This window comes from Hevea brasiliensis, chromosome 12 (genome assembly GCF_030052815.1).
Source record: "Hevea brasiliensis isolate MT/VB/25A 57/8 chromosome 12, ASM3005281v1, whole genome shotgun sequence".
NCBI lineage: Eukaryota > Viridiplantae > Streptophyta > Magnoliopsida > Malpighiales > Euphorbiaceae > Hevea > Hevea brasiliensis.
The window spans coordinates 43341237-43364801 of record NC_079504.1 but is presented as its reverse complement, the minus strand read 5'-3'; the positions used below and the strand labels follow the sequence as shown (position 1 = coordinate 43364801).

Here is a 23565-nt window from a genome sequence, read left to right as displayed (position 1 = left end):
ACATATCTTACTCAGATATACTGTAGACGGGTAAGGGGTGTCACAAGTAGCATTCTCTATCTTCATGGTCTACTTATGGTCTCGAGCTTGATCTACTATTCCTCCTCCAATTGTTTCTATGTGGATTGCTTCTACCACGATTAGAACCAGCAATAAACGCTCCACCTTCATTGTAACTACCTATCTTCTTGAACTTTTCATCATCCAATATAATTGCGGTAACCTCCTCTACCTTTAAAGTCTCCTTCCCAACTGTTAGGGTTGTCACCAAACTTTTACAAGATTTTGGGAGAGAGGTTAAAAGCAAGAGGGCTTTATCTTCATCATCTACCTTCACACCAACACTAGCCAATTGGATAATTAATTTATTAAAAATATTAAAGTGATCCTTCACATCAGTACCTTCATCTATTCTAAGTTGGTACAACTCCTTCTTCAAGTACAAGCTATTTGTGAGTGACTTTGACATGTACAGGCTCTCCAATTTCTTCTACAAAATAACTGGCGAAGTCTCCTCCAATATATTGCACTTCACATCTAGGGCTAATGTTATTCTAATCGTACTCATAGCCCTTTGTTGAAGCTCCTCCCAATCATCATTTTTCATGATCACCGGTTGCTTCTCATTTAATGCTTTGATTAATCCTTGTTGCACAAGGACATCCTTTATAGTGCTTTGCCACAGACTAAAATTAATTTTCCCATTGAACGGCTATACCTTAAATTTTGTGTTCACCACTTTAAACTAGGCTCTCATACCACTTATTGTGAAAATTATACCCACACAAAATAAAGAACATAAAATTTAACATGGTTCAGCGTAAGTCTATACCACCAACAAATCTACTATCAAGAAAAAAATAATTACAGTCACTAATTATTTTTCTCACCTTCAAAATTACCAAACAAAACTCTCAGAATTCAATATACTTCTCCACTTTGTGAGCTCTCTATAATACATTTCATATAATAGCTAACCAACTATTCATATATATAGGCCACTAAAATCTAGTCCTTTTAGGGCTCTAATTATTAAACTACATAATTTAAATTCTACTAAACTTCTTAAACTATTTATACTTCCTAATTCCAATTGAACTTGGACTCTAATAGAATACTTCTCCTCTGTGTGGAAAGAATAACTTTTTACATATAAAGAGAATAATTTTACACTTTGCATAAGAGATGAGAAAGAAATACTGACTTAGTGCCACGCTAAAGCTATCAGCATCTAATTAGAAAATCAGTACTTGGAAGTTAGAGGGATTTTACTGTATAAAATTTGAAAGTTGAGGGGGTTTTATCTTACATTTTAAATTTGAAAAACCATAATGTTGTAACTATATAAGTTTAGGGACAATTGTTGAAACTTATCCCTTTTATTGTATGTGTTATTACTCTTTTTATATGCCATCCTCATGCTCTCTCTCTCTCTCTCTCTCTCTCTCTCTCTCTCTCTCTCTCTCTCTCTCTCCTATTACTATCCATCTCTTTTACTCAATGTATCGTACTTTCTATATGTATCATCTCTTTTTCTTCCCCTCTTATCATTATTTATTTGTTCCATTCTATGTATTATCATTCTCTTTATGTGTGTACTTTAAAATTCTCTCTCAGGACTATCTTAACCTTTCTGTCTTATGACTAGCTTACAAATAGATGAATGATATGTAAGTGAATAGAATGAGATTATAAAAAAAAAAAAAAAGAATAGAATGAATGAATGACAAATAAGAATATTTCAAAATTATATTATAAATTATATATACAATTATTTATATTACTAATCTTAATATTTATAATATTTGTTTACTTTAAATTATAATTATTAAATTTATTTGCTATTAATTATATATTATAAAATTCACCTTCATTAATATATCTATTCTATATTTATCTAGAAATAAATATTTTTCTATGATATATATATATATCTTTTTTAATAAAATAAACCACATTAATTTAAAAAAAAACATGATTTATAAACTTTTTATATTATAAACCTAAACCCTCATATATCTCATCCCTTTGTTGTTGCCAACTCTTCCTCAATTTTCTCACTCTGAGATTGCCATCATTCCTCTCCCTTAGCCTCTATCATAGTTTGCTTCTGCTTTTCGATCTATCTCTCAATCTAAAGGCGGAACCTTTCAAGGGCATGGCCCCAAAATTTTCATAATTTTTTTTAATGTATTCTTATTGATTGGTCCTCCCAAATTAGGACATTTACCATTTTTCGATGCTGGAATTTCTGCCGATGATGAGAATTTCTAGTGAAACTTAGAGTTTCGCATATGGTGGAAGTATAGGTAAGAGTTTAAGTGTTTTACAAGTGTTTGTTAGAAAGCTTAGTGGGTTGAGACTTGAGGTTTTAGAGTTAAAAAAAATGAAAAAGAAGAAAGAAAGACTTTCGGCTACCAAAAGTGATTTGGGTGCCAAGAGTATTTATAGACCTGGACAGATAAAAATTGGGCAATGTTCTCCATTTTTCTCTATCTGGGTATGGTGACTCTCCAAACTTCAACTCTCTTATGTGATTTTCTCTTCTTGAGTAAATTTTAACAAGTTAAAATGATTTATTCTATGCTAGAGTTAAGTGAGAGTTAAAGTTTTTCCAAAGAAAATTGCATAAATCAAGGTATAGGCATTAAAACTCAAAGTGTTAAACAATTTCTCTTACATGTGTAGTTGAAATAAATCTTCCCTTGATAGCTTGATTTGTTATGCGTGGGCAAAGAAAAGTACAAGGTTTTAACTTTTCATGGAGAATGGGTATTAGTTAAGTGGTTTTGCTTGTAACAAATTCAAGTTGTTCTTGGTTAATGCATGTTATGTTTTAGGTTTTTTAAAGTTAGTTATAGTGCCAGAGTTAGAAAATATGCGTTGAATAGAAGCTTTATGAACTTGAAATTCCATTTCAATTGTTTAAAACTTTGATGATGGATTCAGAAATCGCTATGGATTTTAGGAATTTTGTGAATGCATGTTGAAATTTTTAGTTTAAAAGAGTTAGTTGATTAGTTTATGGCATGAATATATGTTTTGAGTTGAGTTTTGAGAGCTTTAGAGATGAGTCAATGGTGTTTTGGCAATATGGAATTTCTACATAATCAAATTTGGAAATTCTAAAAATTTCCAGTTTCAGCTGCCAAAAGCCATTATTTTGATAGCCAAAGTGGCTATTGCCTACTGAGGGCACTTGAAGTTCAAAACTTCGATAGCTGAAGCTCCCCCTTTCAGCAGCCAAAGTTGCTTTTGTCTGCCCATTTTCTCTTTTCTCTCCAAGGCTCCAAAACCCAATTTTACACATAGAAATGACATAAAATTGATGCTATGATAGGTTTATAGAGTACTAAAAGTTCAGATAACTCATTAGGATTTATCTTTATAGGATCGGATGTGAGAAACTCGAGAAGTTACAATTAAGAAAAAAAAGCTATAGTAAGTGTTGGTGTTTGATAAGTTGTAAGAGTTGAGTAACGGTAATTTTAATAAATGATAATCAATTTATTTAATACATTACTTGAGGACTTTGTAGTGTACATGTACTTGTAAACTGCTAGTTACTATACTTAATTTCATTTTATCATAAGAATGTGATATGCAAGAACAAAATAACTTGTATATTTGCCTTAAACCCTAAGCACCCTTTTATGTTTATGTATGAATGGATTAACTATATTTTAGCATTTATAAATATTTTTTTGGGCTCAAAATTCAAAAACCTTTCTTAAAAGAAATGATTTATGTTATGATGGAAATCCTTGCTTATGAGTTGTTTTGGGTTTTGATTTAAATGAAATAAAGAAATGTTTTTTTTCCAAATTTTAGGTTTGCTATGTGTTTAAATAATTTTAAATTGACCTGTTTTCTAGTATCGGTAACAGCTCCTATATATTACAAGAACAAATATGAAAAAAATATTATTATTGTAACTTAATAATATTTATTTTTATTTAATTTTTACTCTAAATTAGGAAAATATAAGTATTTTTACTATAATATGTGCATATAATGTAGAAAATTCAATTTTAATTACTTACGAAGTTCTGGGCCATTCTTTTGCTCTTTCATCATCTTCTTCTTCTTCTTATTCTTTTATTGCTCGACCCTTCCTTGCAGTAACACAATGATCTGTGATATAGCCAATCATCATGCATAGGAACTTTCCTATAGCTCAGACTTATGAAGCAAAAACGTTGCGTTTGCTTTTACAATTTGGATTTTATTTTTTTTTACCTTTTTTTAATAAAAAATATAGCAGATTTTTAGCCTTTAAAAATATTATAAAAGTTTTTCATTAAAAAGCAAGACATAAAATTTCTTATAAGATGAATATTTATATTTTTATAAAATTTAGCAACCAAAACGTGTATTAGATAATTCAAAAGATAAAAAAATTGTAAATAAATTTGACTTTATAATAATGAAGTAAAATTTCAAAAATTATATATTTAAATTATATTTACAATATAATTAATAATAAATAAATTTTAATTTATAAACTCATTTAAAATTTTTTATATATAAAATAAATTTTTATTTAAAATTAAAATATTAAATAATCATTAATAAGTTATATAATAAAAATAATTTTTGATGGATAATTTTTTACTTTTTTAAATATTTAAAATTATATGATGACTAACGAAGTTATATTTTCAAATTTTAATATATTAATATTTTTTAAGCAAGTTTTCTTAATAAATAAAATATTAGAAAAAGGATGACACCAATATTGTTAAACTCATTAAACATCACAGTGTCATATATATATATATATATATATTAATTACTTTTAAATTATTTAATTATTATTTTCATAAGAATAATTTTATTTATAATAAAATATAATTCATTGTTTTTACAACACTAATATTCCTTATTTTCGTTATTTATATTTTTTTAAAAATTATATTTTATTATTAGAAATAAAGACTTTCATTTTAATTTTTACATGAGATTTTTACATGAGATATCTTGAAATCTATCAACATTTGACATGTTACCATTTTTTTTTCAATTAATTAAATCTTTTTAATCAGAGAAATGTTTGAGTCTCCTTCAAAATTTTATTTAGGTATTTTTTTTGTTAAATTTTCAAAATTTTATTTATTTATTTATTTTAATTTTTAAACATATGTGACTTCAAATTATTTGTTAAATATTTTATTTTTCTGTTATTGTCAATTTTAATTATTAAATTAAATTTAATTATTATTATCCTCATTAAATCAATTTTAAGCTGATTTTTTTATAATAAAATAAAATTTATTTATAAATTAATATTATATTAATAAAACATTAAACTTTCATATCAATTAAAAAATAAAAATTAATTGTTGATCTGCTAGCAATATTTCTAGCTCATTTTTAAATTTTTCTATAAACACTATTTTAAAATAAAAAGATTTTGAATAATTATCATTTAAAAATAATAAAAAATAATATCTATAATTTTTTTTATAATACCTATTTAGATTATTTTTTTTTATGAATATAGTATCTCTTTGTAAATTTGGTTTATGAGTGACAAATAGTTAAATTTTCTTTACTCTTAAATTATCACATAATTATAATTATTTATTTTTATTTCTAATATTTAAATATTTTAAAAAAATATGCATACTAAACCTAATCTTAATTTTTTTATCTGTTAATTAATTTGTTTATTTATTTATTATTATTATTTTAATATATTTTTTATTATCAAATTATATTTTATTCAATTTATTTATAAAAATAAATTAATAGTAATCCGTCTAAAATTAAACTACACATTTAACTAATATGTAATATGATAAATGATTAAAATTTTATTTTAATTAAATTATTTAATAATTATTGAGATATAATAATTTTATTTATTAGATGTAAATTTAATATTTTATATTATTATAAAATAAAATTAGATATTTTCATAATATAAATATATTTTATTTATTGATTATATTAGTATAATAAATATAGGAAAATAATACCAGCAGTCTGGGAATTTATATAAACATTTAATTGTGAATTTTAATTTTTTAAGAGATTAATAATATTTTAATTTGTTTTTACTGATTATTCATTAATTAATTTAATTTTATTCATAATTTTCCATATGATTTATTACGGCTTCCATTCCCCTCTTCTTCCTCTGCCCCCCCGTCTCGCTTACGGAGCCCACAAGCTCTCGCAGACGCAGCTTCTCCTCATCATCGGTGCCTGCCCCTCAACCTCGCCGCTGCTCCTTTAAGCGTCCCATTTCCCACAAGTGAGTTATTTTTCCAGGCTTTCCCTTCTCTGAATCGTGTTTCCTTCTGCTCCCCACAGAAAGCCAAACTGATGCGAGTATAAGTTTTAATGATCTGTTTTTCCAGATTGTGTTTCTGGAAGAAGGTTTTTGCTATAAGCGAGTATAAGTTACTTTTTCTATGTAATGTATTGTTGTTTCCTTGATTGCTTCACCTGATACCAGATGGAAATAAAACAGGTTTTTTAACTGTGTCTTCTATCATTGATTTTCCCTTTTGAATTTAATTCTTCTCCATACTTGTGACATGCAGATGGGCATTTGAGTTGGTTTTTTAAGTCAAATTTCGTTTTTCCTTCACAGAATTTACACTAATGCTTGCTTGTTTAAGAAAAGTAGTTCTTTTGGGATTTCCACTCTCAATTCATCACTTAACTTGTATTTTACTTTTTTTTTTTTTTTTTTTGTTAGCAGAGGCAGTATGAAATATTGGGGAAGGCAGGTAACTTGACTATGTTGTTTAATCGGATAGAATTGTCTTGTTATCCTTGATCTTGAGAAGCAAAATTTAAGTAATCTATTAGCCATTTTCTTTCTCTGCAAGCTGCATGATGCAAATGTGGGAATGCAGTCAGCTTTCAACAAATGTGTTTATAGTGCATGCCATCTTCATCTCATTTTGTACTGAAAGACCTTTCTCTAAGTCGATTCCAAAAGTTCATTCCTAAAAAATGGAAACAAACTTCCAAAGAAGTAATTCTTCAAAACAATCACCTGGTTCTGGGAAAGTGTACAACTGGCAATGAATCTATGATAGATAACCTTTTTAATTCTGTCAGAGAGTTTGCCTGTCAGGGCCATTTATTAAAAGCATTCAAAACCTTTTCTCTGATCCAGTACCATGTCTCTTGTACTACTTCAAATGATATTGTTCTGCATTCCATATCTTCTCTTCTTTTATCTTGTGTCAACCTTAAATCGCTCCCACAGGGTAAACAGCTCCATGCCCTCATTATCTCTTTGGGATTTGAGCAACACCCCATTTTGGTTCCCAAGCTTGTCAATTTTTACTCAAACGCTGATCTTTTAGTTGATGCTCACACCATTACTGAAAATTCCAATATTTTGCACCCTTTACCTTGGAATCTGCTTATCTCTTCTTATGTTCGAAATGGACTATATGGAGAGGCACTTTCTGCCTATAAGAAGATGATAAGTAAAGGCATTAGACCTGATCATTTCACTTACCCATCTGTTCTCAAGGCTTGTGGTGAAAAATTGGATCTAGCCTTTGGGAGAGAGGTTCATGAATCCATTAATGCTAGCTGTCATGTATGGAGCTTATTTGTGCATAATTCCTTGGTTTCAATGTATGCAAAAATTGGTGAATTGGAGATTGCCCGTTGCTTGTTTGACAAAATGCCAGAAAGAGATGCTGTTTCTTGGAATGCTATAATTTCTGGTTATGCCTCCAAGGGAATGTGGAAGGAAGCATTTGAGCTGTTTGAAAAAATGCAGTTAGCAGGTGTTGAATTGAATATTATAATTTGGAACACAATAGCTGGAGGGTGCTTGCAGTCAGGCAATTTTAAGGGGGCACTTGAATTGCTTTCTCATATGAGAAGTTGTGGCATTTGTTTGGATTCAGTTGCAATGATTATTGGTTTGGGTGCATGTTCCCATATTGGTGCCATCAGATTAGGTACAGAGATTCATGGTTCTGCAATTCGCAGCTTTTGTGATGGAGCTGATAATGTTAGAAATGCCTTGATCACTATGTATTCTAGGTGCAAAGATCTTAGTCATGCCTACATTTTGTTTCAATTAGTAAAAACTAAGAGCATAATTACCTGGAACTCCATGCTTTCTGGTTATGCCCACATGGATAGATCTGAAGAAGCATCATTCCTATTCAGAGAAATGTTGTGCTGTGGCATTGAGCCAAATTATGTGACTATAGCGAGCATTCTTCCCCTTTGTGCTCGAGTGGCAAATCTACAACATGGCAAGGAGTTCCATTGTTACATTTTGAGGCGTGCAGGATTTAAGAATTATTTGTTGCTGTGGAACACTCTTGTTGACATGTATGCAAGATGTGGAAAAGTTTTAGAAGCTAAAAGGCTGTTTGATTCAATGAACAGGAGGGATGAAGTGACATATACTTCCTTGATTGCTGGGTTTGGAATACAGGGAGAGGGACGAGCAGCATTAAAACTTTTTGATGAAATGAACAAGAATAATATTAAACCAGACCACGTAACAATGGTGGCAGTTCTATCAGCTTGTAGCCATTCAGGCCTAGTAACTGAAGGAAAAATGTTGTTTCAAAAGATGTGTAGTGCATATGGCATAGTTCCACGTTTGCAGCACTTTGCCTGCATGGTTGACCTCTATGGGAGGGCTGGATTATTACATAAAGCTAAGGAGATGATCGCAAAGATGCCTTACAGGCCAACCTCTGCCATGTGGGCCACTCTTTTAGGAGCTTGCCGTATCCATGGAAATACTGAGATAGGTGAATGGGCTGCTGAGAAATTGTTGGAAATGAGGCCTGAAAATTCAGGTTACTATGTGTTGATTGCTAATATGTATGCTGCTGCCGGTCGTTGGAACAAGCTAGCAAAGGTGAGGACTTACATGAGGGACTTGGGTGTGAGGAAGGCTCCTGGCTGTACCTGGGTTGATGTGGGCTCTGAATTTTTACCATTTCTGGTCGGAGATACATCAAAAGCTAAAGCAGATGAGTTTTACCCATTATTGGAGGGGTTGACTAATCTAACTAAAGATGCTGATTATGATGCCAGAGAAAGTCTGCGTTCTGTTAAAGTGCTGGAGGAAGTAGGATGATTCCCAATAATGCATTCTGGATGTATTTCACGTGAATTAAATTTGTCATTCTTGTCCCATGGCAGCAATTTATTATGTGATCTATAACAGAAGTCAAGAAACAAAAGAAATATACCTTAAGGCCCTTCTGAATTGGGTCAGACTTGTAGTATTCATCTTTCTGGTCGGTATGTAAATTTTCTTTTATTTTATCATCTATTAACTTGATTAGTCTCTCTCTCTCTCTCTCTCTCTCTCTCTCTCTCTCTCTCTCTCTTTCTCTCTCTCTCTCTGTGTGTGTGAATTTAGATAACTTGAACTGGACTATGCAGTGCAGCTTTGTTGTTGAAGATTTTTATATTATTTGTATTAGTGAATTCTTGATATTTCTGGCTAATTTTGAATGGGTCTATTATGCATTAGCCTTAGAATTTGTAGATTTTTAGTGATTATTTTATTTGAAATTGCTATTTATTTCTGATTTTAATCTTGAAATTGTCTTGAAACTTTAATTTCAAACCTTTGAAAGGAAAGACTTATGTTTGAAATTTTCACCATTGTTTTGCATGTTGGAGATAATTTAGTCAGATGGGAAATCTGCATTTTGTATATCGTTCTTATAAGCAAGGATAAGGAATTGACCCTTACTGATTTTGGAGCATTAATAAATCTGTCACCAAAAAACCCTGATTTGAAATGGCAATCTTTCTGTCGGCTGCTGAATTAGTCTGGCCTTGGCACAAACTTAAACTGTTAATTTTGCACTATTTTCTTCCACATACTCCCCTTTTTTGGGGTTGGACTGGAAGCCTTTCGTAGCTTGATTAAAAGGGCCTCATCAACTAAAATACCTTAAATTAGGGGTCTGTCAATTTCACTTAATTGTGCTGATATCTCACTTTTGGTCCTTGATGGCAATGGTAGAGAACAAATTTTAAATTGCTTACGCCCAAGAGTGTTTATGCCAAATTAGATGCTACTTGTCTATTGTTCTGGCCAGTGTTTTAACTTTGAAGCATTAAACCAAGTGTTTGTAATATACTTCTGTTTTCAATTGTTGATGCCTATTTCTATTTGAAAATACACTTTTTGTTTTAAGATGGTTTGTGGTACATCATTATTATTGCCTTTTAAATTCTTTATTTTATTCATGTTTTAGGTTTATAGGTCTCGCTTTTTGTGAACTCGGTTTTCTGCATGCACTTCTTTTTGTTACCATAGTTGATCCTTTGTTGATAATAATTCTTTATTTTATTTCATTTGTGTTTCTCTTTGCTAACTCATAAAAGAAAATTCAGAATAAAAATAATTTTGACTTGCAGGTAAAAAAAAGTATGATTCATAAACAGCCTTTTGTTGATGTGCTTTCAAGCATCCTAGACACCTGGAACACATTGATCAACTTGCTCCAATTGCCTCTCTTAATGAATCTCACCCGAAAACTACAACTTCAGGTAACAAAGAGTTGACAGTTTTATTTATATGTTGCTGACTTTCTTTGGATAAAGAAACAAGTCATATTGTTGTTATCCTTCAAATTTGGCCAATGTTTAGCCTATGCTCCTTTTTTTTCTTCAAATGATTTAGCATAGCCTACTTCTTGATATAGAAATAGGCCTTTGGACATGCATTCACTTAACCATAAATATCATGTTGCCTTTCTAAGAGATTATTCAATTAAATGAGAATGAAAGGGACTTAAGGAAGCTTTTTGCAATCTATTGTCTCTTAGAAGAAAGATTTTGGGTTTTGGGCTTCAAATTGCATTCATCTATGACTACTTCACTGAATTAATTTAATCTTTTTTTCTTGATAATCACAGTTAATATGGCTGTGTGCTTCTTATATTAAGGGCAGTAAATTTGTACTGAAACCATATATATTTTGTCATGCCATAGCAAATTTGTGAATTTATCAATGACATTCTGCTCTTACAGATCTTGCATGTGTTAACTACTGAAATTATGTTTCCTCTTCACTTGCATATGTTCTGCTAATTGCATTGGGTATAATCCATATGACGTTTTAATTGAATAATATTCAATATTTTTGTTCATATGGTTGACTTGTTTTTATTGTGAAGATGGTGATAACAGTCTTCGTACCTGTCAACATATTGGGAGGTCTCCAAATGGTTCAGTCGTAGTGGTTTCAAATGACACCAACAACTTTGAAAGTGGTGCTTCTGGCTGTTTTCCCCATTTTTTATGCATCAACAACAGAATTCTTGAAGCAGATAATCTCTCATTTTTCCTTGAATATTTTGATCATGGACACCAGCTTGGGGCTTTACTTCAGCGTGATGATGTGTTCTCGTCTTTTGACTATCCTTTTTGGAATCCAGTTTAAATTGGAGGTTTCATAGCTCAGTTTAAGGGCCATTATATTACTGATTATGACCTTGATTAATGTCTTGCTTTTTTAATTCCTACGCATAGTCTAGGTTCTTGATATTATAGATTATGGTATTTTTGTATTGTACCTGTTCTTAACTATTTGATTTGGTCAATCCCATTATTTGAATTTATTGATTGATTTTTTCATTTTTTAAGTAATTATTGTGGGCACATTAAAAGGCCTATAGTGGTATAATATTGCAGCCTAATTAACAGTTGTTTTATTCCATCCCAATAGTTGGGAAGTATTTAACTATCACATGGTGTCTAAAATTAAAATGTTTTATTGTGTTGTGTTATTTACAAGGTTCTGGTGCAACAGTATTTATTGGAATGTAGAGTTACGAAGTATTTGTTGTAATGTATATTTACAGGATATTGCAAATGCTGAACTAGCTCCAATCCATCCCATCCGGCTAGGACTAGCACTGAACTTCTGTGTTTTATTATGAGATCTTGAACTCCTGATTGTGCTTGCTGTCTTTGCAATCTGGGCAACACCACCCTTCTTCTCATGTTGAGAAATCAGGTTTGCAAATCATATTTTCTTGCGTTTTTAATGTTTTTTTCCCTCCTTTTTCCATATGGATTATTGAATCTTCTCTCTTGCAGAGACTGATGTTAAATATAAATAAAAGAGATTCAAAATCTCAAGACTAAAAATGGAAAACCATATTCCCAGGGAAAGTAAGTTCATGATAAGGCTATAATTTATATATAATTGGGAATTAAATTTCATGCAGTCAATAGAAGACAAATTCATATGTAGAAATTTATGATTTCCACAGCTATTTGGTAGAGCAATCAGCTGTAATTTTATTTAATTATTTATTTATTTTATTTTATTTTTGTGTTATATGTGATACTTGGAAGTCTTCGCAACTTGGGCGACTGTGCTTTGTTTTTCTTCTTGTTTTGATTTAGATGAGGTTAAATAAATTGAAAGACTGTGGAATATGTTACTGTTTGTTTATGAAATAGCATCGTAGAATATATGTAATTTTTGGTTGTCATTTGGATGTCTCCTATGAAAAAAATGCATTTACAATGTGATTCTTGAAATAATTGCTGAAATTGGGAATTTCAGGAGAACTGTCACTTTAGTGGGGCAAAGATATACCCTGGCAAGGGTATCATATTTTTTGCGTACGTTCCTTTTCTGCAATTGATGAAACTTGATAATCTTTGACGATTGACATATATGAGTTTTTTTTTTTTTTTTTTCCCAATTCAACAGGGATAAAATGCAGATTCCAATATTTTCTAGCTATGCCCTTTTATTATCATTCTCAAGGAAATAATTGGAGCATTAGTTGAGGATGTTACAATCTTAATCCCAAACTAGTAGGGGTTGGCTATGTATCTTTATCCATACTTCGAATATACAACATGCTAAATGAAAATACAACTGCTATAATTAACAAATCATGTTTGGAAAAGTAGCCTTGGCTGAAGAACAAATTAATTAAAATACGTAAATGTATAAGTTTTATTTTTATGTATACCATATACATAGGAGAGGAAATATTGCATGTGATGATTGAAGAGGTGTTTGCTGACGTTGTACTGTACAGATGAGTCCATGAAAACTACCATTATGAATGTTAATGGCATATAGCTTTTCATCATAGCTGATCTGCCAGCTGAGGAAAGCGTTGCAGCAGCCAAACTACACCCTGGATGGCAACCTGCATGGTCCTAGAGGAGTTAAGAGATCACAATAGTTATGCCCTTATGCTACTAGAATTGAAAAACCAGCATATGGCTTTGGTTGGGAAATGGGTCTGCCTAAATCTAATAAAGTAATTGTAGCTGCTAAATTTATGCTAAATATTCAATCCAATCCTTAAATTAAAACAAAGGCTGACTGAGTTATCAAATTTAACTTTTTATGCGATCAAGTCTGTTGCTACAGTCGTCATAAATTAGATCTGGAATTGATCAAATTTCTGTTATATTGAAAACAAGATAATTAAAAATTAAGAGTGAAAAATTGAGGATATGCTAGAACGGTAACAGGGTGTTGTCTTATTGATGCAACAGGCAACAAAGAGGAAGTATATATACATACCAGGGCTGCCTCTCCAGGCTTGATTGCGGGCTCAACACTATCCCGACCGTAACTGTTCTCAAAAGACAAACAAACCCACAACAATATGAATGCTTTTATGTTGAAATAAAAATACCGTAAATGAAATATTAAGAAAGAATTTCCAATTAATTAATACTCAAGTTTACTAGCAGCAAGATAACTTCAAAATGTAGGGTGGCTGCTCAGTGTTTCAGCCCGTTAATATCTCAGATAAATTAAAGATCTATTATTAGCAGCATTGAACTTCTGTTATTATCTTCTTGAATTTGCATGGCAATCATGAAGAGCTCAAAACCGAAAAAAGTGAACTATCAGAGGATATTGACCGCTGAAAGCGTATAGAGGACAGAACACCATGACCATATGCTTCAATGCTTTGTTCATGGGCATCAAGAAAGCTATAATGAATAATGAGGAACGATCTTGTATGTGGAAAGGAAGTATTGAAGCATATGCTTGCGGAGCCATTTTAATAAACAACAACTTTGTATATCAAACAAGAATGATAACAATAGGATTGCTAATCACAAGTCCTGTTCCATGAAAAGCTTAATTTTCTAACTCAGAGATCATCGCATCTGTTTAGGAATCCCTCTTATCTTCCATTTCATGAACATGTGTATATAAGTTTCCATCTTGTTCATTCTTTTCCTCTTTAATGGAAATTAGGTCACTTTGTGAAGAGCAAATATCCTATCTAGAGATTTATTTTTGATAGAGGCATCCATGTTAGACGGATGAAATCAAAATCCCAGTAATGTAAGAAAAATAGAGACAAACTCTGAACTCGATTTATATGTTTAGTTGAATAGTAGAAAATTCATTTTAACTTGGAGATCCTAGGTCTGCTACCCTCGGGGTAAAGGAGTTGCGTGGACTCCCTCATTGTATAGCTGGTTCAATGAATGGTTAATGCACTGCATAAATTGAAAGTTTCACTTCCTCCATAAGTCCACAAAACATTACTTAAAAGCTTCACTTACATTATTTGTCTTCTGCTGTTCTTGACCTCTAGCCGATAAAAGCTGCATCCTTTGCTAAATGGGAATGGCTTGCCCTTCCAGTCTGTTACATCCAGTTATGACTTCAAGCTTAAAAAAAATCCAAACAAGAAATCACACATAGCTAAAATTCCAAGGAAAAAAAAGTTAATAATTACTATAGAGAGGAGGCAATATGTGAAAAGGACAGTATGTTCTTACCTAAATGCCATGTAACTCCAACTGCTAAGGAATCCTCAGCAGAAATATCATCAATAACAAATCGGAGGTCCTTGCTGATAGAATCATTGAACTTCTTAAAGAACTCTAAAATATCCTGCATAATGATCTCTCCTTTTAATAACTCGTAATAAATCTCGTAACTAGTAGATGAAAGTATTCGAACTCGAAACGTTTTTATTGTAACTTTATTTAAAGATTAACTATACTAGTGTATCTTATTTATTATTTACATTCAACGGTTGTATTAAATAAATTTTTGGGCACATTTTCCATTCCTTCATTGATGTCTATTGATTAAGGGAAATAATCTTGTCAAATTACTTACCAAACTTAAAAGCTTAGATTTAGAATTATGAAATTACAAATTGGAACCTAGTTATAATCCCATATATAAAAAGAAACTAGCTATATATTTTTCATTTAATTTCAATACTTGATTAAAGATGGGTAATTTACAATTTAGTTTCTAGATTTTATCATATATTATATTTTAATCCTTGAATTTTATGAATTAATTATTTAGTTTATGAGTTTTGCATCTTTAGTTCTTGAATTTTAAAATGAATTATTTAATCCCCTTAATTTAAATAGATAGAACAATTTAGTCTTAAAATTTTAATGTTTGGAATAATTTAATCTATTAACACAAGAATTAAATAGTTCTATATATTAAAATTATAGGAACTAAATTGTAATATAGTATAAAAATTAGGGGCTAAATAGTTATTTTTTAAAAATTTAAAGACTAAGGATAAAATATAAGATTAAATAATTAATTTTTTTTAAAAATTAAAATGTAATATAAGGTAAAATTTAAAAATTAAAATGTAAATTTTTATTTAAAAAAAGAAGATTAACTTCAAATTGTTGGTCTTGGGCTCGGTCCGCATGTGGGCCAGCCCAGCCTAATTAAAACAAAGAGCAATTGAATTCGAAGGAACGAGTTGGAAGCGAAAGAATTACTCGGTACAAGATTACCTTCCGACCAATGAAGGGCCGTGGAAAGATAAGGTCCTCGTACACACAATTCTCCGCAATGAGCTTCTCCACGGCGGCAAGATCGCGGTCGTTGATTCCTTTATAGAAGCTCCTCACTATCTCCGACGCAGACTCTGGTAAATCGGTATCATCATCATCTTTCCTTGTTGGTGATGGTGCAAAGGTGACGGTCTGATTATCTGATGATGATGATGACGATGATGACGACGACGAGACTTTGATTTCGGTTTGTGAGATCCATGTTCTTCTTCTACTGGAAAAGCTTCGCGAGTTGTTCAGCAGGGAAGTTGGAGTTTTCTGGCGGAAGTTAAGGGGAGGAGGCAGTGGCGTTGGAGAAAGAAGATGTGATATGGTGGACCTCATCAGGATGGTTGATGATGGAAGCGCTTAGCGAAGTGAAAGATTCCAATGCAAACAAATTGATTTATATTTGATGATGGAAAAGCAAATAAGGATATTTTTAATCCTGAAATTAATTATATTCCATATTCAAATATTGAGTTTCAACATTTGTTTTTTTAAATAATTGAGTTTCTAGAAAAATATAACTTTAATACTTTTTAATCTATAAAATAAAAATAAAAAAAAAATAAAATAAATTCATTCATTTTTTCTAGAAAAATATAACTTAAGTACTTTTTAATTTATAAAATAAAAATAAAAAAATTAAATAAGTGCATGCGTTTTCAGTGGAAGATCAAATAAATGGTTATACTTTGAATTAAAAGTTAAATAAGTAACAAAATACTTTTTTTTTTTAAATTTTAAACATTAAAAATTATTTATTATTTTTATTTAAAATAAAATTTAAAAAAAGAAATTAAACAATATAATAAATAAAAATTATTATTTTTAATATTTTATTATTAAAAAATAATTTTTATTAAGTAAAATTTTATTTATTTTAATTAAAAAATATTATAGTTTATTTCACCTTCAACTTAAAACATAGAAACTTATTTAATTTTTTTTAAATAAAAAAATTTTTTACCAATAATTTTAGAAAAATTATCAATAAAGAATTTAAACTTTTATTTTCTTATTTTCAAAATTCATAAGCATTAATATATTCTTTAAACATGTAATTCAATAATTTTTAAAGTTTTGTAAAGAAGTTATTTATGTAGTTTAAATTCATGATGTTGTCATTAATAGAATAATTTTATTATTATATTAAGGTTATTTTTTTAAAATTTATTTAAAAAATTAAAAATAAAATAAAAAATATATTTAATATAAACTCAAATTTATATAAAAATAAAGTGATTAATTGTTAGATTAGATTAGATATTGATGTCAAAATATATGTATAATTAATCAAAAAATATATAAAAAGTTAATACTCGTATAAAGTTTACAATAACCGCACCATAAAATAAATATTGATAGCAATTTCTTATAAACAAATTAAAAGATTGATTATTATTGCATGTTGTTTCCGATTTCCACCATTTTCTACGTTAGTTCGTGGAACAGATGTAACCTATTTCATTTATGATAAATAAATACTTCATAACAACGTTATATATATATATATATATATATATATATTTTGCATAAATAAAATAATTTCTTATATAAAATTATTATAAAGAATTTAAAAAATTGAATAGTATTGACAGAACATATAGATTATCCAACAAGTGGGTTTTCCACTCCATTTTTTAACTCTTGGTCTCCTAAAAATTCCATAGATAACCTCCAAATTTAAATCCGAGCATAAGAAAGGATCCATACCTTATGGAGTACTTTTTTAATAAATAAAAAAAATAACAAATAAACAGGCATGAAAAAATCCTCAACCATGAGGAATATCTCCAGGAAAAAAAAAAAAAAAAAAAAAGCCTCACCAAAGAGGTGGCATATATACTCAATGTCTATAAATAATAATAGATTTGAGGATTTATCCATTCAAGATTTGTCAATAATAATAAATTTAAGGAAATATGTTCAAAATTTATTTTAAATTAATATAAATTTAGGAATTATTAGAAAAAAAAAATTAAAGGAAAGAATTTATCACCGATGACTACCTAAATAAAGAGAGAAGGAAGAAAATGAGAAATAATGAAAAAGATGGAGAAGAAATTTCTAATTAACATAACATATTGATCAATAAAAAATTTTGTATTTCATTAATCAACTTATATTATTTAACGAAAGCTTTTGTCAAATTGATTTGCATTAGGACTGTGTACACCACTAGTTGAAATTTTGAAGTTTATTTGTAATTACAAGATTTATGTATATATATGATTGTGGGTGATAGTAGCTTGGCACTCGTAGGTTGCTCCTCGATGGAAGGTAGCTATGACACTTTCCATTTTGGAATAAATGAGACCATTGATAGCTATCAGTCACTCCTGTACCACAAATTAGGTGGAAGTGGTTATACGTGTCTTCAAGTCATTTGAACTAGAGTTATCTAGAATTCAATTTAAATTAAAATAATTAATTAAATTAAATTAAATTAAAAATAAATTTAATTTAATTTAATTTTATTTTTAAAAATTTTAATTTATTTAGTTCGATTTAATTTTCATGCAATAAAACTTTAAATGAATCATATATATTAACAGAGAAATAGACCTTACAGCGTCCTAGCCCACTAAAACTTAAGCGTAAACCTAACCACTTTATAGCAGCACATGTCTCCAATCTCCCATCTTTCCTCTGCATTCCTTTCTCATTTTCTTTTGTATCACCATTTTCATTTTCCGTTTTGCATTTTTGCTATTTCACTTGCCCAAATCAAATTTTATTTTATTCTTTAGTTTCATTTGTGCCCATTCTTTTGCCTTTTTGTTGATTGAATCTATATACCCTTTCTATCTTCTTGTTGGGCGATTTGTGTTGACAATATATAACTTTGGATTGTTCGATTTTTTTATCGAACTGACTGAATGTTGGCCCTACCACAATATTGTCTATTAGGTGCTCTTGAGTCACAAACTTGATCAAAGGTCGCAGCGTGCGCTTTCAGATTGTTTGGATATGAAAATTATGATTCTTACGATAGCTTGAGGTTATCAAAGGCGAAGGTATGTCATATGTATGGGGGCAACTGCCCCTTTACTTTTGGCTAGAAAAAAATGGTACTATTTTTACTTTAAAAAATCTCTATTAAAAAACAGTTTATCCCCTTTAGTATGCTTACTTTCAATATCATTAACTCACTTATTTACCTTTTTTCTGCATTAACATATATTTTTTTAATTTTTTGCTCCAATAAAATTTTTATAATAAATTTGTTTGAGGAAGAATATTAATGATTGTGGCTCCATTATTTGATGAAATTAAATTTTCATGAGTTCATAAGTAAAATCATAGATAAATTTGCGCTACCAATGAACTTTAACTTAGTAGGACTAAAGTCATCTTTAGATTTATGAGATCTCAAATTGAATTTTAATTGAAGCTAAATAAAAAAAGGACAAACAAATAGTTTACCATAGTTGTTAAACTCGGATTGAATCGACTGATTGAACTAATGTAACTAGGAATCGGAACCTAAATCGGTTCGATTTAACCACCAGACCCTTTTTCTAGAAAATCAACGTAAAACAGTGTGAACCGATCGAGTAATCGGCGAACCTGATTGGGCTTGAACTGAATAATCCGGCTTAATTCACTCTAAAAAGAAAAGTTACAAATGATTAAAGACTCGGACATGGAACCTTGAGAAGCTTTTCCACTGCTGCATACTCCTTTTGTGCTTATTTTACAATCAATATATATATATATATATATATATATATATATATATATATATATATATATATATATATATATACACACACACACGCACAAACACATGAATTAAATTAATATATAAAATTATTTATTGTATTAATTTAAATTACATTATACTAATATAAAATAATTAATAATTATTAACCTATAACTATTAAAAAAATAAAAAAAAAATTTAATTTCACCCACTTACAACTTAATAATCAGTAATATTAATAATTTATTATATTAGTATATTAACTTAAATGTGTAAATTATATAGACAGTACCTCAACTTAGGTAAATGTAATAGCAAGGTATTCTTAAATTTTAGTTTGCAGTACAAAACCCTATAATCTTTAATTTAAGTAGCATAAGACCCCTCTCGATATTCATTAGTCAAATTCTAAGTTATTTTTGCTGATATGAAACATGTCATATCAAAAATTATATTTTTTTCTTTGTTAATTTGACACTTATTAAAAAAAATTATTTTTATTCTCTACCTATTCACAATTCCAACGATTCAAATTGCACAGATCGGCATATCAATAATCTAGAACATATTTACTCGAACTATTAATTCATAAAAATTATATAGACGATACCTCAACTTAGGTGAATGTAATAGTAATGTATTCTTAAACTTTAGTTTGTAGTACAAAACCCTCTAATCTTTAATTTAAGTAGCATAAAACCCATCTCGATACTCATTAGTCAAATTCTAAGTTATTTTTGCTGATATAAAATATGTCAGATCAAAAATTATATTTTTTTTCTTTGTTAATTTGACATTTATTGAAAAAAAATATATTTTTATTCTCTATCTATCCACAATCCCAACGATTCAAATTGCACAGATTGGCATATCAATAATCTAGAACATATTTACTTGAACTATTAATTCATAAAAATTATATAAACGGTACCTCAACTTAGATGAATGTAATAGTAAGGTATTCTTAAACTTTAGTTTGTAGTACAAAACCCTCTAATCTTTAATTTAAGTGGCAAAAAACCCCTCTCGATATTCATTAGTCAAATTCTAAGTTATTTTTGCTGATATGAAACATGTCAGATAAAAAATTATATTTTTTTCTTTGTTAATTTGACACTTATTGAAAAAAAATTATTTTTATTCTCTATCTATCCACAATCCCAACGATTCAAATTACACAAATCAGCATATCAACAATCTAGAGCATATTTACTCGAACTATTAATTCATAAAAATTATATAGACAGTACCTCAACTTAGGTGAATGTAATAGTAAGGTATTCTTAAACTTTAGTTTGCAGTACAAAATCCTCTAATCTTTAATTTAAGTAGCATAAAACCCTTCTTGATATTCATTAGTCAAATTTTAAGTTATTTTTGCACATATGAAACATGCCAGATCAAAAATTATATTTTTTTCTTTGTTAATTTGACACTTATTGAAAAAAATAATTATTTTTATTATCTATCTATCCACAATCCCAACGATTCAAATTGCACAGATCGGCATATCAATAATCTAGAACATATTTACTCTAACTATTAATTCATAAAAATTATATAGATGGTACCTCAACTTAGGTGAATGTAATAGTAAGATATTATCAAACTTTAGTTTGCAGTAAAAAACCTTATAATCTTTAATTTAAGTAGCATAAAACCCCTCTCGATATTCATTAGTCAAATTCTAAATTATTTTTGCTGATATGAAACATGCCAGATCAAAAAAAAAAAAAAATTTCTTTGTTAATTTGACACTTATTGAAAAAAAATTATTTTTATTCTCTATCTATCCACAATCCCAAGGATTCAAATTGCACATATCGGCATATCAATAATCTAGAACATATTTATTCGAACTATTAATTCATAAAAATTATATAGACGGTACCTCAACTTAGGTGAATGTAATAGTAAGGTATTCTCAAACTTTAATTTGCAGTACAAAACCTTATAATCTTTAATTTAAGTAGCATAAAACCCCTCTCGATATTCATTAGCCAAATTCTAAGTTATTTTTGCTGCTATGAAACATGTCAGATTAAAAATTATATTTTTTTCTTTGTTAATTTGACACTTATTGAAAAAAAATTATTTTTATTCTCTATCTATCCACAATCCCAACTATTCAAATTGCACAGATCGGCATATCAATAATCTAGAACATATTTACTCGAATTATTAATTCATAAAAATTGTATAGATGGTACCTCAACTTAGATGAATATAATAGTAAGGTATTCTTAAATTTTAGTTTGTAGTACAAAACCCTCTAATATTTAATTTAAGCAGCATAAAACCCCTCTTGATATTCATTAGTCAAATTCTAAGTTATTTTTGCTAATATGAAACATGTCAGATCAAAAATTATATATATATTTTTTATTAATTTGACACTTATTGAAAAAAAAATTATTTTTATTCTCTATCTATCCACAATTCCAACGATTCAAATTGCACAGATCGGCATATCAATAATCTAGAACATATTTACTCAAACTATTAATTCATAAAAATATAATTTTTCAATTTGATAAATGTTGCATTAAAATAAATAATCTAGAAACTAGTTACTGAAAGCAACCAGAGAGTTTTATATTAAATTAAAGGTCAGGAATTTTGTGTTATAAATTAAAATTTAGGTATTTTATTACTATATACCCTTAAGTTGAAGTACTGTTAGTATAATTTACCCTAACTTAAGTTATTGATTTATTTTTCTATTTTATCATCTTCATACAACAAAAAGTACATATTTTTTTTATTTATTATGTTATATAATTTTAATATATTAACATTTCTTTTTAATTGATATGAATAAATTTATTATTATAAAATTTTAATCTTAAATATTTCTTTATTATATTAAATAAATCTTAATATTTAAAATTTTTGTTATTTTTAAATAATATTTGCATATTAAAATTTAATTATGTTTATTTTGAAAAATATTTATAAAATATATAAAAATTTAATTATAATAAAATATTATTAATTTTATAATATTTCAATTAAACCTTGATTGAATTTTAAATTCTTAACCCTCTGTCTTTTCTAATTCACTTACAAGACCAAGTTTGAAAGCATTGTAATTTACTTATAAGAGCATTATTATGTATTTCTCGTTTTTGCAGTTTCCTAATATTATTCTATTGATCCTTGATAATAATTTATAATCATTAGTTATAAAAAAATTCGTAAAGTATGAATTAAATGAAATTTAAATACTATTGTTTCAAGTACATTATTGAAATCATAAATAATTATAAACCTTAATTTCAACTTTCGAATAATTTTATTCTCTTAATATGGTTTTGATTGTGAAGTTTTCTTAGATTTAATTGTCAACACAATAAACTTTAATTTAATATACAATTTGATAATTTTTAAACTAACATACAAAAATATTTTTCCAAAAAAAAGTTAAATTAAGATCAAATCATTTAAAGAAGAATTTACATATTAAGGATTTTTAAAAATTGATTACTTAAATATGTTCAATTTCATCATAAGATTTTTCTAATTATTTTTACGAATGACAATATTTTATAGAAAAATTAACAAAAATTGGAGAAAAAAATTTATCCAATGTTTATTATTTGTGCTATATTAAATATGATACATATTACATTTAGTCCTTTTATTCTACAAAGAGTTATGTATATACAAATGCATGTATATTCATTTGAAAATTATATTTGTCCCACTTATTTAATAATTATAGCTTTGCCACAAGTGGATTCTACTATGATCTTCACATTTTATTATGGTTGCGATTTGCTTGAATGATATGGCTGCATAACATAACATGGAAATCATGCATATTGATGATGGGTGTGTGAATTTAGAAAAATTATCCAATGAAATACAAGGGTTTCATTAGAACCATTGATTGTGATGGGTCTTACTATGATTAATGATTATTATTAAACCATTGTATGTATAATAGTTATACCGAATAAAAATTCTTGAATTTGACTCGTATACTATATTCTATATATATGTTTGTGTGAACAAATCAAATGATTTATTAGGCTTATGATGACCTTAAGGGATCTTGT

General features: G+C 28.5%; 2 protein-coding genes across 6 annotated transcripts; one reads left to right on the top strand and one right to left on the bottom strand.

Moving 5' to 3' along the window:
- Window positions 1-6112: 6112 nt before the first annotated feature.
- On the top strand, window positions 6113-13361 carry LOC110659296 (pentatricopeptide repeat-containing protein At1g71490). Of its 5 annotated transcripts, none has more exons than XM_058131555.1 (6): window positions 6113-6259; window positions 6710-9252; window positions 10387-10518; window positions 11161-11420; window positions 11835-11989; window positions 12073-13361. In XM_058131555.1, the coding sequence occupies exon 2, from the start codon at window positions 6899-6901 to the stop codon at window positions 9083-9085; it is 2187 nt and encodes a 728-aa protein (XP_057987538.1). In that variant the 5' UTR covers window positions 6113-6259; window positions 6710-6898; the 3' UTR covers window positions 9086-9252; window positions 10387-10518; window positions 11161-11420; window positions 11835-11989; window positions 12073-13361. The 5 variants fall into 5 exon arrangements, with proteins under 5 accessions (XP_057987538.1, XP_021672872.2, XP_057987536.1 ...); XM_021817180.2 differs by having other exon boundaries at window positions 11148-11420; XM_058131553.1 differs by having other exon boundaries at window positions 6713-10518; window positions 11148-11420.
- LOC131171444 (uncharacterized) lies at window positions 12854-16279 on the bottom strand. The gene is made up of 5 exons (XM_058131556.1): window positions 15754-16279; window positions 14755-14869; window positions 14536-14617; window positions 13532-13583; window positions 12854-13148 (listed from the first exon to the last, which is right to left on the bottom strand). The coding sequence occupies exons 1-5, from the start codon at window positions 16135-16137 to the stop codon at window positions 13086-13088; spliced, it is 696 nt and encodes a 231-aa protein (XP_057987539.1). The 5' UTR covers window positions 16138-16279; the 3' UTR covers window positions 12854-13085.
- Window positions 16280-23565: the final 7286 nt, after the last annotated feature.

Bases quoted from the DNA above. Each gene is read 5' to 3' on its own strand.
- LOC110659296 (XM_058131553.1), top strand. From the start codon at position 6,899: ATGCCATCTTCATCTCATTTTGTACTGAAAGACCTTTCTCTAAGTCGA.
- LOC131171444 (XM_058131556.1), bottom strand. From the start codon at position 16,137: ATGAGGTCCACCATATCACATCTTCTTTCTCCAACGCCACTGCCTCCT. The intron at 13,584-14,535 runs GTAAGTGAAGCT...TTTTGAGAACAG, and splicing joins AACAGCAGAAGACAAATAAT to TTACGGTCGGGATAGTGTTG. The intron at 13,149-13,531 runs GTATGTATATAT...AGGACCATGCAG, and splicing joins AGCCTGGAGAGGCAGCCCTG to GTTGCCATCCAGGGTGTAGT.